This window comes from Manacus candei, unplaced genomic scaffold (assembly GCF_025592945.1).
Source record: "Manacus candei isolate 608988 ecotype Guabito, Panama unplaced genomic scaffold, ASM2559294v1 h1tg000039l, whole genome shotgun sequence".
Taxonomy (NCBI): Eukaryota; Metazoa; Chordata; class Aves; order Passeriformes; family Pipridae; genus Manacus; species Manacus candei.
This window is the reverse complement of record NW_026138087.1, coordinates 172717-189309: the sequence shown is the minus strand read 5'-3', so window position 1 is coordinate 189309 and position 16593 is coordinate 172717. Positions and strand designations below refer to the sequence as shown.

Genomic DNA, 16593 nt, shown 5'->3' with positions numbered 1-16593 from the left:
CATTTTATATTTTTAGTCTTCTTTCCATTTGACTTTTGATTGCTTTAATTCAAATCACTCAATAATGCAGAATCCCCTGGCCAGCTGTGCTTGTTTGTTTTGTGAGCCTGTTTACTTTATGGCTTACTTTTCATTTCTTGATCGAAGCCTCACAGGACTTGTAATTGGATTGTTTAAAGCATTTCATTATATTTCATTACCTATATTCACCCTGTTCTTCATATGGTAATATCATTATTTACTTTTTAATGCTAGCAGTTTTTCTGAACATGTCAAGACAAATGTTAAGAAAAGTGTCATGATTTTGTGCTGTTTTTATGACAAAACCTGAGTAAAATGGAAACATAGGGAGACAGAAGTGGGCTAGTTATGTCTGTGTTGGGAGGGAGGAAAGGTTTCAAGATGATGCAGTGTCATAAGGCAAATCACACTTGAAAATTTTCTCAGAAGTATAACTAGCCATCAGATACACTGTTTGCTTAAAATACTTCCCCAAAATCCTGGAGTTTTCAGATGTGTGAACACTGTGTGACAGAAATGGCTGTTTTGAGGAGACCTGCCTAGTTAGCTCTCTGTATCCATCTGGTTCTTCCTCAGCCACATGAAACAGCAGGCTGAAGCTGAGCTAACCAGTGTGATCATTGGTTTGGGGATGGGAGGGTGGGTCACTCTGCCACCTTAGCAGCCTAATAAGGGAATCTAGGAGCACTGCACTGATAAACCATCTTTTCCTATATAACTGCAACATGGGGCTGAGTGGATGTTGACTCTGACCACCACAAACTGAGAAGTCTGCAGGAAGTTCTTCTTAAGATGTTACCCGTCTTCTTGTTCTGATGGAGCTTATTTTCTGTCACCTGGTTGCTTTTTGACGCTTTCCTTTGAACATAGCATTGCGTAGTTACAAATTAGTGGTTATGGAGGTGAGGAGTGCAGTGTTGGAGCCCTATAACAGGCTTTCCTTTTGTGGGGAGCAGGGTGGGGAGTGCGGGGGCTGGTGTCGGCAAGTGCAGGCTTGTAGTTGGGATGCCTGTGATAGGAGCACACTTTGCTTTCTGCAGCGCCAACAGGTCGTGGCCAGTCAGGCTGAAGCTGCCCCAGCAGTGCCACAGCATGCCTGCTGCAGGAGTGAATCCCTTTTTATTTCATTCTGTGGCTTGTTGAAGACAGCATGGCTGCTTATTCGCAGCTGCTGGCTCAAAAGTTGCCGAACATTCTGCTCGTTTTAGAGCTGGATACCTTTGCCAAGGCAGAGTAAAATTACAGCTATGGCAGAGCCGTCTCTAGCTGATAGAATAACAAGCACCTGTGCTGAACGGGGGAGCTGCCACCAGAATTCCTGTTTGGGTCTTATTTCGTCTTTTGGGTTATTTTTTTAAACACTTACATAAAGAGTCATCTCCTTAGAATTTCCTTTTGCAGCTGGTCATGGTGGAATCATGCCTTGATTTCTGCCATAAGGAATTTCTAGAATGTTTTAGGATTAGTCAGAGCTCCAATAATTAAAAAAAAACAAAACCAAAAAACTTTAGAACAAAAATGGATCTTCCTTATGCTGCTGTTTTACAACTCAGAGCTCCTGCAGCTTTTATTGCAGCCAAAGTGGAGATGAAAGTAGGTAACACCTTTTAGCGTTATGTCTCCAGTGCAGGGGGAGTGCCAGGACCTGTAGTGGAGTTAGCTGGAAGATATCCTGTCAGGATTCGTGCCCTTAGCCATCCCCTTCCCTGCCATGAAACCAAACTCCTGTCCTGCAGTGGGCTGGGTTAGTGCACTGTTGGTACAGTGACCTTGTTACACACTGTGCTCCATGGTTACCCTGAAGCTGTGAATCGTAGAGTGTAAATATCAAATGTCAATGTCTCTGTTTTTCTCTCTTGGTCACTCTCTTTGCAGGTGTTCAGAACGGACCTGATTACTGCCATGAAGTTACATGACTCCTTCCAGCTGAATCCTGATGAATACTATGTCCTGGCAGATCCCTGGAGGCAGGAGTGGGAAAAGGGAGTTCAGGTGCCAGTTAGCCCAGGGACCATCCCAGAACCAGTAGCCAGGTATAGTTTGGAGGAATGTGAACCAATACGTACACGTTTATGCTAGCATCTTATGCCCTACATTGCCTTGACTTCCTGAGTGTCTAGCTAGGAAGGTCTTGGTTCTTGGAGAGAAGGAGCAACCTGCCTCAGCTTTTTGAATGGTCAGAGAAGTCAAGAGTCAGGCCTGTTGTGCCTGTGTGAAATACAAATGTCAGAGAACTGATTTTGGCATTACGTTAGCATGGAGTGTGATGACAGAACCTTAAAAATATCTTCTGTTTTTAAGCCCAGACTTCAGCTCACTCATCGTTGCTGGAAGAGCCCTTGTGTGGTGCTCTCTTTTCTTAGTTCCAAGCCATAGGTTGCTTTCATGGTACATATGGACAAACCAAGCTTAAAGGCTAGAGAAAATACAGCATTTATTTTGTTTTCCTGGTTTTTTGTTTTTTTTTATCTCGTTTACTAACCTAGGAAATGGATTGTTGTACAACATTTCGTCTGTTTTAAGAACCATCCAGATGCGCATGAAACTAAATAATGGGAGCTATCCTAGCTCTTATCCAAGAAACCCTTATTTTCCTTACCTTGTTTGCTACACTTAGATTACTATTTACTGTTTCAAATTAAACAGTGCAGTTGTAAGGGTGGGAGTGTGCTGCAGCCTATTTTATGCTTAATTGGGATGGAGTTGGAGAATGTAAGAACACAGATTTTTGCCATTTAATCATACTAGATTCTTTGAGGAAGTCCAGGCTGGCCCATAAGGCATTACCAAATGACCCACCAGTGCTGGTGGGACCAGAACAGCCTGATATATAGCAAAAAATTTGTGATGATGCTACACTGCTTTCGTTAGGTTTGCATTTGTCAGCTTGGATTAGAGGGGCTACAGGAATATTTGTTAGTGTTGTTTGTGTTCTGTGCAGGAACCTGCAGACCTCTATGCAGCCCCACTAGGTCTGTACAATGAGGAACTTGTCTGTTCATCAGGTAAACCCTGTACTTCCTTATTCTGAAGGGTTGGACCTGGAGCTCCAAGGAGAATCCAGCGTCTTCCTCTCTGCTCTGCAGTTTAGAACATGGGAACATACCATTTCCCTGTTCCACGTTGACCTCACCCAGTCCCTGCGGAGATGCACACTCATGTTACATGTACTCACATTTCCTACTGATTTCTCTTTCAAGCATCTCCCAAGGTTGTGGAGGGATGAGAGACCTGTGGACTTGAACAGAGGGAAACCTCCCAGGGGATTCCCGCTGTGTATGTGTCAGGGAGGTGGTTTGGTGACTATATCAGATCCAGGTACTTGCTTGGGAGAGAGCTTTGCTCTGCCAAAGGCAAACAGATATATTGCTCCAAATTTAAGATGTTAAAGGAAAGGGAGAGGAGGCACCTGCAGTTCTAGGTATCAGCACAGCAGGCACTGCTCCTGTTTTAGCTGCTGAACTAGTTGCTGTAGTCCTGCTGCTGAGCACCTGCTGGTCAGAATGGCCCTCTGATGCCTGATTATTGTCCTCTTTGCTCCTGATCACAAGACTCGGAGAGTCCTGCCATGGTGGTGCTGGAGTACAGGAGCTGTTCTGTGCCTAACTTTGGGAGGGAAGGGGGTGTTCTGTACATTGAATAAGCAATAGACAAATCATACCTGGTGTAAGACAGAAGCCAAGACTATACTGGTAACTGATGCTACTGAGATACATAGCAGCAAATAAAAGGTTTGGCCTTGTAGTGACTGGTAGGCGCAGATTGGGGGAAAGGAGTGAGGCCGTTTGGAGATTCACTGGAAGCGTGTGGTCGGATAGATAATTCAGTCGAATGGTTTTCAGTATGTAGTAAGGGTTGTTTTTTTTTTTTACTTCTTTCTCTCATGGAAATAATGCCAGGAAAGGGGTTTGTTTTGAGGTCAGAACAGCTGCACTTGTTTCTTCTGTGACACTACCATGATATTTAGACAGCATGTGTAGGGTGCTGCCCAGAGGTTATGATTTCCACATGGAGAGTTACTCAGGAAGGAATGTACAATATGGAAGATTTGGAGAGCAGTGCCCAGTTGAAAGTAAATTCTCTGTGAAGATGCAGTAGTCTGTGACATTTTAATACCGTGCGGTGTGACCAGAAACAGTTCAGGGAGTGCATTTAGGCTGGCAAGGTCATTCATATTTGTATTTTAGCACAGCACCTCAAAAGCCCCAAATTCATCATTTGGCTCTTGCTTACCATTTTTGTTCATTGTCTGAAATAAGCTAGAGAGAGAAGTTTTAGTGCTGTGCAGAAGACTGAAATAATAGAGGATTTACTGAGATCTGTTTGTGCAAATACAGTAGTGGCAGATAAGGGTCTTCTGCTAGGAGGAGTTAACACACTGGACCTCAGATGGGGGAAATATCCTGCTTATTGTGGAGCTTAGATTGTTTCCAGCGTACAGTTGCAGCCCCACAGTGGTACAGTCTCCTCCCTTGTAGCCTTAGCACAACAAAAAATCACCTCCACTGGTACTGCAGGAGGCAGACATTTGGCAGCATGGCCTGTCGTGGAGGTACCAGGGTTATGTCATGAAGGGCGTTTCATCCAAACTGAATTTCAGTGCATGTTGTTTAACTAAGAGAAAGTGCAATGTCTTCTACTGAGACAGTTGGAGTATTACTTTTTTTCTTGAATCTTCTTGTTCTCAGTATTGTAGTTAAACAGATTGATTTAAAAAAAGACTTAAACCAGAGTTTAACATCTGTGTGTATGGCAGCCATCAGTGTGTAAATACAGCATTCCTACTTTAGCTTTGAACAAGTGTGAATTTCAGATAAGAGTAAGCACAGCTCTGTCCTCTAATACTTAATTTTATTTAGAATGCTGGTAATGAATTGGATTTCTAGACAACTCCAGTTCTTGTAATGCCACCAATCTGTTATGGAAGTGCATGGTACTGTTTTCTGATCTCAGTGGTGCCAGATGATTGCTGGGATGTCTAACCATCTGGCTGCTCTGATGGTTGTTAGTCACTTAGACTGAGGCATTTTGAATTCTCTAGAAACAGGCCTCTCAGCAACCCAGCACACCTCATGTCTGCTTGTCTGTCTGTTTCAGGATTGTGTCCGAGACAAAAGCTGTCACATTTACACGTCCCAGGAAGTACATTGTTTCCTCGGGTTCGGAGCCTCCAGAGCTGGGCTATGTTGACATTCGAACCTTGGCGGACAGTACGTGTCGCTATGATCTCAATGATGTGGATGTAGAATGGTTGCAACTTGCCAATGAAGAATTCAAAGAAATGGGTGAGCAACTAATGTTTTGTTGCCTTCTTTTTGCTTTTTGTTTTTAAAGCTGGCAATCTTAAGAATAATTTTAGGGAGGGCAGCAGTAGCAAGAGATGGTAGAGGTATGAGGAAATAGTAATCATATGAGCCACAGGAAACCAGACCTGATGTGATTAAGCCCTAAGATATATACTGTGTTGTATCTGCTTAGACCTGGTCTTAATCTGGCCCTATGTTGTTTTTTTTTTTCATTCTGCTACTTTCCCTTTTACAAAAGAATTCTGACAAAGTTCCCATTTTGCCATCCAAGTTCTCAAAGAGAACATCAGATAGACCATTCTGGTAGTTTTTCCAGGTAGTCTTGCTTATTTGTTTTTATCTTCAGCACAAATCTGTATCATCTTTTTAGCTAGTGGTGTTCAGTGTGAAGAAGGCAAGATGATGAGTCTTGGGAGTTTTAGAGAACCTACACCACCTGAATGGCACAGGGAATGAGACAGTAAGGAATTCCTGAGTGACTTATTGGAGGAAAGTGCCAAACCTCACTGTCACCGTGTGCTCTAGTTCCAAAGCAGGAAAAGGAGGTGTCACAAGGGGAACAGCTGTTCCATTTTCTACAGAGTGGGTTGTGCGTGGGACAGGACAGGGGAGAGGGGCAAGAACAGGAACATTTCTTTGGTAAGGTGTGTGCTTCATGAGAGGATTTCAGTGGAACTAAATAGGATGTAAGTCAGCCCAGAACTTTCACCAGATTGTTTGGATAAGGGAAAAGATGCTGTCCCAGATGGAAGAGGTTGAGACATGTTAGTGAACGCTGCTGGTTTTTGTTTTGGCATTGTGGCAGTTCCCTGCTTTGGGTTGCAGTTTAGTCAAACATGTTTCACCTGGCTGTAGCCCATACGTGGCATGGCTGAAAAACTGGTCAACCACAAAGTGACCATTTACAGTTATTTCTCCTTTTTAAACCCACACATAAAAGAAACAGATGACTGAGTCTGGACCTAGTCTCTTAACCAGGTCTTTTTTGCAGATCTCACATCAATCCCGCTCAGGTTTAACAGGGCTTAGAGGATTTCAGTTACGATTCCAGAGTTTAGCTTACCTTTCCAGCTGTCTTCAGGAAAACAGCAGCAGCAAGATCCCTTAGCTTTCCTCAAAGCTTGTTTGATATCCATCTATCCAGTCTGCCTGTCTTTTGCCAAAAGCAGAGGAGAGCTCCCACAGTGTTACACTGGGGTATGAGCAGCACAAGAGGGGCTGTTCTTCAAGCAGATTTGTACCTCTGCAAGAAGCCTTGTGGTAGCCATTCTGCTATACTAGCATAACCTTTTAAAGTACATGCTGCATATGACACATTGACCACATGAGCTTTGGCCACATGAGTTTTCTCCCTACAGCGGGATCTCTGTGTTCTTCACATCACTTGACCTTGCTTCCACTGGGCATACATCTTCCTTTTTCACCTTCTATCCAAGAGAGGACTCCTGCTCAGCCAAGTCAGCCTTTTGCCTCGCCTGCTTGACTTCCGACATTTGGGAATTGCTGTTCTGGTGCCCTTAGGAAGTGATGTTTAAATTGTGACCAGCACTGATGGACCCCAGCACATGCAAAATCATTTTCCCAGGGGACCTTACCTACTGATTCCCTGAGCAGCCTAAAGTCTGCTCTCCTCATGTACAGAGTTGAGGTTTTGGTGGCACTTTTCCCCCTGTGAACACCGATTTTAAACTCAGTTGCCCATGGTTGCTGTGGCCACCAATCTCCACTTTGCTCACAAGGTCTGCTCTGTTGACAAGCAGCAGATCAAGAAGAGCGTCTTTCTGAGTTGGCCCCCTTAGGACCTGTTCCATAAAATTGTCATCCAGATTTTTTTGGAATCTTCTGTCCTGGGTTGTACCAGCTGTGCGATGCTCCCAGTTAACTTCTGGTAAGTTGAAGTCCCCCATAAGGACAAGGGCAGTTGAGTTGGAAGTGTCCCTTAGTACCTCAGAGAATAATTCGTTGGTGTCATCGTCCTGGCTGGGAGGTCTGTACCAGACTCCCATGATGACATCTGCATTATTTGTTTTCCCCTTGATTCTTACCCAGAGGCTCTCAATTGTGCCATTGCCAACTGTGGGCTCCATGCCTTCTAACCCTTCTACATTCTAACCCTTATATTACATACAGTGCCAAGCCCTTACTTCTTCTGCCCTGCCTGTTCCTCCTAAAGAGCCTGTAACTCCAGTCACAGGATTCATCCCACTAGGTTTCAGTCATGACAGTGCTGTCAAATCTCTGGGACTGGGCCAAAGCTTCGAGCTCCTCTTGTTTGTTCCTCATGCTGTATGCATTAGTGTAGAAACATTTCAGGAGTGGTACATTGTAGCCAAGACCTGCTGAGGCAGATTGAGGGATCCCTTTAGTGCTCCTTTCCTCAAGTTTCAGCACACCATTCTATCGCTCATCACTGGGAGGCCTGGTTTTGTCCCTTTCCCCCTTCCAAGCTCGTTCAAAGCTCTGTCAGCAAGCCCTGCTAGCTCCTGTGCTAGAACTCTTTTTCCCTTCTGAGATAGGTGCATCCTGTCCAGGTGTCAGTAGACCAGATGTTGAATAGATCATCCCATGGTCAAAAGCCCAAAGTTTTTCCCATTACACCAACCTCGGAGCCACTCATTGACCTGATGGATCTGCCTATTCCTATCAATATTACTCCTTGTTACCAGAAGAATGAGGAAATCACTACCTGTGCTCCTTATTCCTCTACCAATTGTCCCAGTGCCCTGAAGTCTCTTTTCATCACCCTGAAACTTTTCTTTGTTATTTTGTCGCTGCCATCTTGAACAACCCACAGTGGATGGTAATCAGAGGGCCTTATAAGACTGGAGAGTTTTCTAGTAATGTCCCTTACCCGAGCCCCTGGGCGACAGCAGATTTCCCTCTGAGTTGGCTCCAGTCTGCATATTGGGCCCTCCATTCACCTCAGAATGGACTCTCCTACAACTACCTTTCTTTATCTCTTAACAGAGGAGGTCTTGATGCAGGGTACAGGTGGTGTTGCTTTAGGAGGCCCATTACCCCAAGAAGGACCTTTGCCCACCTCATCAGTTGTCTGGCCTTCTAGTTCCAGGGCCTCATATGTGTTGTAGAAGATTCCAGTCCTACTTGTCAAATTCTGAGAAGGAAGAGGAACTTACTTCCTGTTCCTGCAGTGACCAGCTTCCAGTCTTCATCTTTAACAGACCCTTGATTAGTCTGTTGACTAATTACTCTGCAGGGTTCTGAGTCTACCTGCTTCTCCACTACAACAGAGGTTCAAGACTCCTGTTATGATCCGGTTATTAAACTTATTAGAAATGCCTCTGCCTGAATCACCATTCCATGGAACCCTGCGGCATCCCGTCAGTCCAGTCCTTCTGGTCTTCTTGGTGGTGAAGGTCCTCCAAAACATAGAGTTCAGTGGATAAATATATGCTCAGGAGATGCCCAGGCACCTGCCCTGGGGGCAGGGGGAAGCTTTGCAGTCTCTTGCAACAGGCTCTGGATTTGTTGCCTCATGAATCCTGTGTAGTCCTTTGGTGGTAGAAGGCCTCAGGAATGAGTTGGGGGGAAACTTTGGGGGTCTTTGATGGTTTATGATCCCTTCTCAGCTGCCTCTCATGTGAATGTCCTGTGTGTACCTGGCCTTCTGTAGTGGTTTGGATCTTGTTTTCCCCAGAGGCTAAAAAAAGTGGTAGACCCCAAGGGGTGGAAACCCCTGGAAGTTTTGAAGTTCTGTCCAATGGGCACTCCTGCAAAAATGTCAACATCCCACAAGCTCACCGGAAGAGATGAGTTGTAGTTTGGTTGTTGGAGGAGAGGTGGCCATGTTGTAGAGCCACGAGGAAGGGGCTCCGAGCCCCTCGGGCCCTCTGGGCCCTCCCAGCCCCTGGCTGGGGGCTGCAGGGACCTGGAACAGCATAAAGCTGGGCTAGGTGCCTGTGGTTATGCTGGGAGATGTTTTCTCCATGGGCACAGAGCAGCAGCCGGCACTGGCCGGAGAAACGGTGGCAGAGAGCCAGGAGATAAGGACCTGAACCAGAGGAGCAGCAGAAGCAACATGCAGCACCAGAGAAAGGACTCCTGGAAGGAGAGCCAAGGAGAAAGAGAGCCAGCAGCTGAGAGACAGAGTTCTGGGGTAAGACTGTACCAGCCCCCCAAAACTCCTTTGAGATCCCTCTGAGAAAAGAGGGAGATGGACTCCTATTAAGGAGAAGAGTTTTAGACATGCAGCACCGGAGAGAGAGAGGAGCTGAGAAGCTCAGAGCGTACCGGAGCTGGACTGGGACGGCCAGAGGAATGCGGGGGGAGTTGATCTTGGTTCCTCCCCCCCCCCCCCCTTGCACTGCTGCCACGGTGGCAGCCTGAGAGACAGGGCACAGAGGCCCTGCAAGGAGCTGAGTCTCCTGGAGATACCAGACCGTCACGAAGACCCCTCTGTGTCTTCATGATATGACGTGGTGATACGACCTTGTCTGGGGTTATGAAGCCCACGGAAGACCCCTCGGTTGGAGGCGATGGGGCCGAGAGAAGCTTGAATACCTCCCTCGTGAGTGCTGGCAGAAAGCCAGCCAAAGCTGCTGCATCAATGTGAAGAAGACAGACTGCTGCCTCAGAAGATGCTGCTGTTCAGAGACTGGAAGGGATCTGTCCTTCTTTCCCTCCTGGACTTTTATTTGGAGGGGAGAAGAGATCTGATCATTGTAAATACATATGTCATGGTAGAGATAGTTTGTGATCGTGTGTATGAGGTGATATGGTATTTATTTGTACAGTCATTGTAATATATTCCCTTTTCCCCCACTTTGAGTCTAGTGTGTTTTGTCTGGAAAAACCCATCTCACATTAGGCTGAGATGTGGGAGGGGGGAATGGAGCTAGGGAATTGGATTTGGGGACTATCTCAAACCATGACACCTTCCCAGAGGTTGAGGAGGGGGTTACTCCTTTGGTTCGGTGTGGAGAGATTTCACCATCACACCCCCAAAACCCTTTACCTCTACCACCCCCTGGGCCTTGTTTACCTCTCCTCACAGCTGAGATGATTAGACAATAGTCTTGTCTCAAGTCTCCCTTCACAGTCCAAATTCCAATCAGGCTTCAGTGGTCCTGGACAGGCAGTTGCTTCCTTGTAGTTCTTTCTGTTATTTGACAATGTTTAAGACACTAATAACATTTCAGTCCATCACAACTCCCAAGAGTCTTGAAACTGTAGCATCTCTGAAAATAACCAGTCAATCTATTTCTCATTTGCTCGAATCCTACATAGCCTGTTCACTTCCTCCTGTATCTCCTTCACCTGGCAACACAGCTCTTCAACCATGGCACACCTTCTGCAAATGAACTGTTTGTTGGCCCCAGTCTCACAAAGAGAGGCACTCCTCTGGCAGGCACTCCTGGCAGCCTTTGTCCTGGAGAGCTGCATCTGCTGGAGGCCTCCTCTGGCTGGAGGCTTCCGAAAATGGCTGGTTCAGTGACTCCTGCACCTACAGGGGATCGAACTTTATGGCCTGTCAATGCCATAACTGAGGAAGGTTAAACTGGTGTGCTAATAAGGTTGGATCTGAAAGGATCTCTTTACTCTTCCTTACTAGCTACTGAGTCTGTTTGCTGCCTTTAAATCTCCCTCAGATGCTCTCAGTACTGCCTGCTCCTCTCCAGGCTGGCTGCTGAGGCTTTCTGTGCACTGATGAGGATTGGGGCTGCTGCTCAGGTGTCCCTGAGCTCAGGAACCACCTCATACACCTTGATCTCACTCCCAGTGCTTACCTCAATTGCTGCCAAAAGCTTAAAAAGCCATAGCATTTATGAGGCTAGAGTTCCATTGCAAACTGCTGTAAAACCTGCCATCATCTGCTTTGCTAGTGCAGTAGTTCTGGCATGCAGGGCAAAATTCACTCTCTTTTTATCAGCAGGATTTTGGATGTTCCCTCTTGCTACCTTTCAGCTGCTCAGTTGGGGTAGTATGGGATGCACTGATCTCTGCCACCTGTCAGTGAGGAAAGCTGGAAGTACTTTTGAGGAGTGTTTGTCTTCTGATTAGGGGGAGCTAGAGAGGTTTTTAATAAAAAAACTTTGTTTTGTGGAATTTGTGGCTCAGTTATTCACAGAGAGAGCCAAAAGGAGGTTTTGCTAAACACCCATTGTGAAGTTGCTGTCTCCTATATGTCTGTCCTGGTTTAAGCTAGGATAGAGTTAATTTCCGCTGCAGTTTGGATTTGGAATGAGGATGGTGTTGATAACACACTGACATTTTGGTTGTTGCTAGATCACATTTATGCTAAGTCGAGGACTTTTTTCTTGTCTCATGCTCTGCCAGTAGGGAGGTTTGCAAAAGAAACTGTGAGGGAGTACTTCTGAGACAGGTGACCCAAACTGACTAAAGGGGTATTCCACACCACAGAACATCATACCCAGTATATAAACTAGGGGGAGTTACCCAGAAGGGGGGCTGATTTGGATTCGGGAAGGGGGTCTGGCATCAGTCGGTGGGTGGTGAGCAATTGTATTGTGCATCACTTGTTTTTCCCTTTTTATTATAATTATTATCATTTGCCATTATTACTGTATTTTACTTTATTGTCAATTATTAAACTGTTCTTATCTCAACCTGCAAGTTTTACTTTGATTCTCCTTCCCATTGCACTGTTGTGGGAGGGAAGAGAGCAGGGTTGAGCAAGTGGCTGTGTGGTGCTTCATTTCCAGCTGGGCTTAAACCACAACAGTGTTACAGTAAACATTCTATGGGAGTTAGACCAAAAGCAGGATATCCTAAGCCTACGTTTCACTGTAGTGATTTAAGTCTATGGAAATTCTTGTGCTAAACCAACCTTGCAAAATGAAGGTGATTCTTTGCAGTAGCAGAACTTGCTTGGTTGCATGATTTTGTGGGAAAGATTCGTGTAGTACCAATTTGGAAGCATTACAGCCAGCTCCTTGTCACAGCAAGTGGGAGATGGAAGCCAGAAGCACTGTGCTCTTTTTTGATACTTTTCTTGCAATTTCTGTCATAGATATTTTTTCCAGGTATATAATAGTCATTTAATATAGTGAATGATAGACTACCATGACATAATGAGCTCTATGTCATGATTAATTTTCTGATGGATTCTGTTGGAAAAGAGCAAATTCCAGATTTGATGTTGCATTTATTTCAGCTGTGGTTTTCACTTTTTAAAACAAGTTAATTTACTGGTGTAGTAGGGTCTGATGGAGACCTTAGTTGGGGTTGCACCCTGTTGAGTTGGAACTTGTGATAAACCAACAACTGATGTTAGAAACTGCAAGTTTGCACCAAGCATCATAGCAGATTTTAGTATTGTTTTCCTCTCCCTGCCCCATCACTTTCGGTTCAAAACAGTTTCAAATCTTTCACCAAAGAGTCAACATCTGGGTGGCAGAATTGGAGCAAAAGCCATAGATGGTGCTGTCCCAGAAGGAAAATGAGAACAAAATCAGGAAGCCAAAATCAGTTTATGGAAGGTTTTGTCAGAATTTTGAAAGATTTGGATACTCCACTTTTGTTAGTTTAATACAGTTAGAAAACAACTTTGACTTTTTTTTATAATTTCCCTGATTTATGCTGGAATAGGCATGATTTTCTAGGAATGAAATGTGTACATGTGGGGGTTGGCTGTATCTACTCAGCTACTAAAAAAGAAAGTGGAGTTGTGTGTGGTGATGGCTATCACTCTTTCCTTTAATAAACAACTCTTGTCTTCCAGGGATGCCTGAGCTGGATGAGTACACGATGGAAAGGGTCATGGAGGAGTTTGAACAGCGCTGCTACGACAACATGAATCATGCTATCGAGACAGAAGAAGGACTCGGGATTGAATATGATGAAGATGTTGTCTGTGATGTCTGTCAGTCTCCAGATGGAGAAGATGGCAATGAAATGGTGTTCTGTGACAAATGCAATATTTGTGTGCACCAGGTATGGCAGCCCAAGTACAGCAGGGGGATGTAGGGTGGTGACAGAAACTTTTTCAAACCACTGAAGATAAAGGTTAGATTTTTTTTTCAGTGACAGACAGCAATCTGTTAAGTTGTTGCAGGGTTCGCCATTGAGCAATGGGATGAATTCAGAAATTATGTAAATAAGGAGTAATTCTAGAAATGTTATGCTAAGAAGGTTAAAAGTGGTATTGTGCATGTGTGGAGGAAGCTGTAAGGTGACGAATTGCCCTCCCCAAAACATACATTGTGCATTGTTGTACATTCTCACCTGGTCACGTCTTTTCCTGTATTTTCTTCTCCTTGTGCAGTTCTGGGGCTAACACACCTTTAGGATCAGCAGCTTAGGCTCAGCAGGGAGGGGAAAAAAGGCAGTCAGTAGGGACACAGGATTTATTACAGATAATTTCATAGAGAACCTACTGAGCCAACCTAAGGAAGCACCACTATGTGATGCCTTTTTGTGGCAGTTTTCTTAAATGAAAGAAGAGATACAGTTTTAGCATATCTGTTTCCATGGATGCCTCTTACTGTGGCAGATGCTTTCCTATCAACCTGTCCCCTCCTTCCCAGCTTTAACAAATTTGTGGTGTTCGGAAAACTGTTGTCTGGTGAGCAGGAAACACATTTTCTTGCATGTTCATTACTTAAATGCATTTGTACTAATGATAAAGAACCAAACCTAGAAGACCTGTAAGGTACAAGTGGCTACCCTATGAGGTATGCAGAGTAAAGCAGATGTTTTTAGACCTGTAGTGGTTTTCTGATCATATCAAACCTGAAACTTAAGTGCACTAAAACTGACGGTAATTTGGATAGAAGTCTCCATAAAGATGCAATCTTCTGAAAAGTGTGTTCTCAATTGCTTTTCTGCACTTTTCCCTCTGAATAAAAAAATTTTGAGAGTCGTGAGAGGCTATGTGTAAACAGCTAAGAAGTACCAGAAATGAATGTTTTTTTCTTCTTTTTTTTTTCCCTGTGCTGTATGTGGGAATGCAGGCATGTTATGGGATCCTCAAGGTGCCAGAAGGCAGCTGGCTCTGCAGGACCTGTGCACTGGGTGTCCAGCCCAAGTGCCTCCTGTGTCCCAAGAAGGGCGGTGCCATGAAGCCAACCCGGAGTGGCACCAAGTGGGTGCATGTTAGCTGTGCTCTGTGGATTCCAGAGGTATGTGCCGATTCTCTGGGGGTTTGAGGCTGTGGCGATTCTGGGAGTTGCTTCAATGTGTGTAGTATAGATTTAGCGGGACTTAGGAAGGCAGTATAAAAGAATTTTGGTTAAATATAGAGTCAGTTGGGATGATGCTTCATCAGTAAAGAAAGTAATTACATTTCCTTTGTCAGCCAAAATTAGGCTTTGGAAAATGAGGCCTTTTCTGCTGGCAAAGCTCATTTAACAAGGACACAAGGTATGGTTTCATTTTGTAAATGGAACTGTAGAAGTGAATCAGGAAGGTTTGGATGTGACAGTGAAAATTCCTGCAGGTTCTTATAATCAAAGTATTCATCTTGTATGATAATCTTAAATTCATGGGCTTCACCTTGAAACTGGTTTGTTCATGAAGTGAGAAACTGATTTTTTTAAAAAAAAAGAATTTTAATTCCTTATAAACTGAGAAATTTGGAACACACTAAGTTTGCATATGCACACAGTGAATTTGATTTCTTTGATAAAATTGTTTCTCTTTCCAGTTAACAGTGTATAGTCACTGTTTTTTTAACCTTTTTTCTCTTAGGTGAGCATTGGAAATCCAGAAAAAATGGAGCCCATCACAAAAGTTTCGCACATTCCCAGTAGTAGATGGGCACTTGTGTGCAGCCTTTGTAATGAAAAAGTTGGAGCTTCTATACAGGTAATTTAATCATACAAATACACTGTGGGTTTTTGTAAGTTTTTAGTAGATAATAAAATGTATTCCTGGTTGTTACTATGGACTTAAGTGCACACAAAGGACTTTGGAGTGTTAGCTTGCTTTTACTTTCTAGTAAAATTTTAATAATAATAACCAGGTCATCCCATAAGAGTTCCTAATTTGTTGATAGGCCGATACTTTTATTACTATGCTGAAATAAAACTTCAATGTTGTTGAGGGAAAAAAATACATTTCTGTGATGTACCACATGGGAAAATGAAGCTTGAATACTAAAACCTATCTTCCTGTCCCCATTTAGTGACTTCTAAACTGTTGAATACCAACAGCTCACATTCTTGGGTCAGTGCCTGTTTGTCTCATGGCCTACCTTTTAAGTTCTCTCTGCAGTTTCAGTTGGATTTGGGTTCAGCTTTTCTGACCATAGCCTCTGAATTGTCACTGTTAAATAACTGAACTGATCTGCACCAGAGCATTTCAGACTGGGCAGTGTCATTTCATGTGCATAGTTGCATTGGGTTGTTGCCATTAAAGCACCTGCAGATCCTTTACAGTGGAAAATCACTCAGAAATGGTAAATTTTAAAATCTAGAAAGACTGAGAAAACACATTTCCAAGTCTCAGATTTTTGAAAGAGGGGGTATTTAGTTTCCTGAGACACTGGACAAAACTTTGATCTCCTTTATTTGGGAATAAATGATGAGGGAGTGTAAGGACAGGTGACCCTTTGGGGCAATGTTGTGATTGTGTAGAAGATAGTAAGATGTAGCTTAGTTGTTGTGGTGATGCTCTTTATCCTCAAAGCACCTCCAGTACTTCAGCAAAGTGATCCTTAGGAAGCTCCCTGAGACAGAGAGGTTGATACTATAGTCTCATAAGGAGGCTGAAGTAGAACCCTTTCTTTTTGAGGTCTAGCCTGACGTTACAGGATCCATGGTGGTCAGACCATCATTAAGGCACACAAATTGCTCAAATCCCACACTACTTTGAAATTAGTTTATATCCATTTCCCTTTTCCCCCCTGTTCCAAGTCAATCGATGAGGTTGCCAGAAAGAGCTGTAGACCAGCAATGCAGCAGTAATTCCAGTGAAACCTATGAATCTGCTTCCGTGTAAGGAATGTCTGAGATACGAAATGTTAACTAGAGAAAATAAATCTGTCCACAGCATATAAATTTGCAGTCGTAGTACCTCCTTGCAGAGCCGTCCCCTTCCTCTTGGCCACTGTTTCATAGTTGAAACTGTTTTGTTCTGTTCTCCAGACCAGGTTCTGAGATGTGCCCAACAATTAGGAAAGCTGAGAAACTGTGTGTCGGGCTGGGCAGATAGCTGCTGCAATAAGCTGGGAAAAAACAAGACTGCATATTCTCCTAGGTTCAGCAGATTTCTTTCTGATGAGACAGGTTTTCCCCTCTTCTCCCAATTAAAACCTGGTCGGCAGTAAGAGCTAATTATGGCTGAA

At 44.1% G+C, this 16593-nt stretch overlaps 1 protein-coding gene across 11 annotated transcripts in view; it reads left to right on the top strand.

Annotated features, from left to right (window-relative positions):
• The window catches only part of JADE1 (jade family PHD finger 1), an 81541-nt gene that overhangs the window by 48162 nt on the left and 16786 nt on the right, over positions 1–16593 (top strand). For all 11 annotated transcript variants that reach the window (XM_051794459.1, XM_051794448.1, XM_051794453.1 and 8 more), the window contains 5 exons: positions 1897–2054; positions 5119–5306; positions 13030–13241; positions 14261–14428; positions 14997–15113. In XM_051794459.1, coding sequence (XP_051650419.1) covers positions 1897–2054; positions 5119–5306; positions 13030–13241; positions 14261–14428; positions 14997–15113 — 843 coding nt within the window. The remainder of the gene's footprint in view (positions 1–1896; positions 2055–5118; positions 5307–13029; positions 13242–14260; positions 14429–14996; positions 15114–16593) is intronic.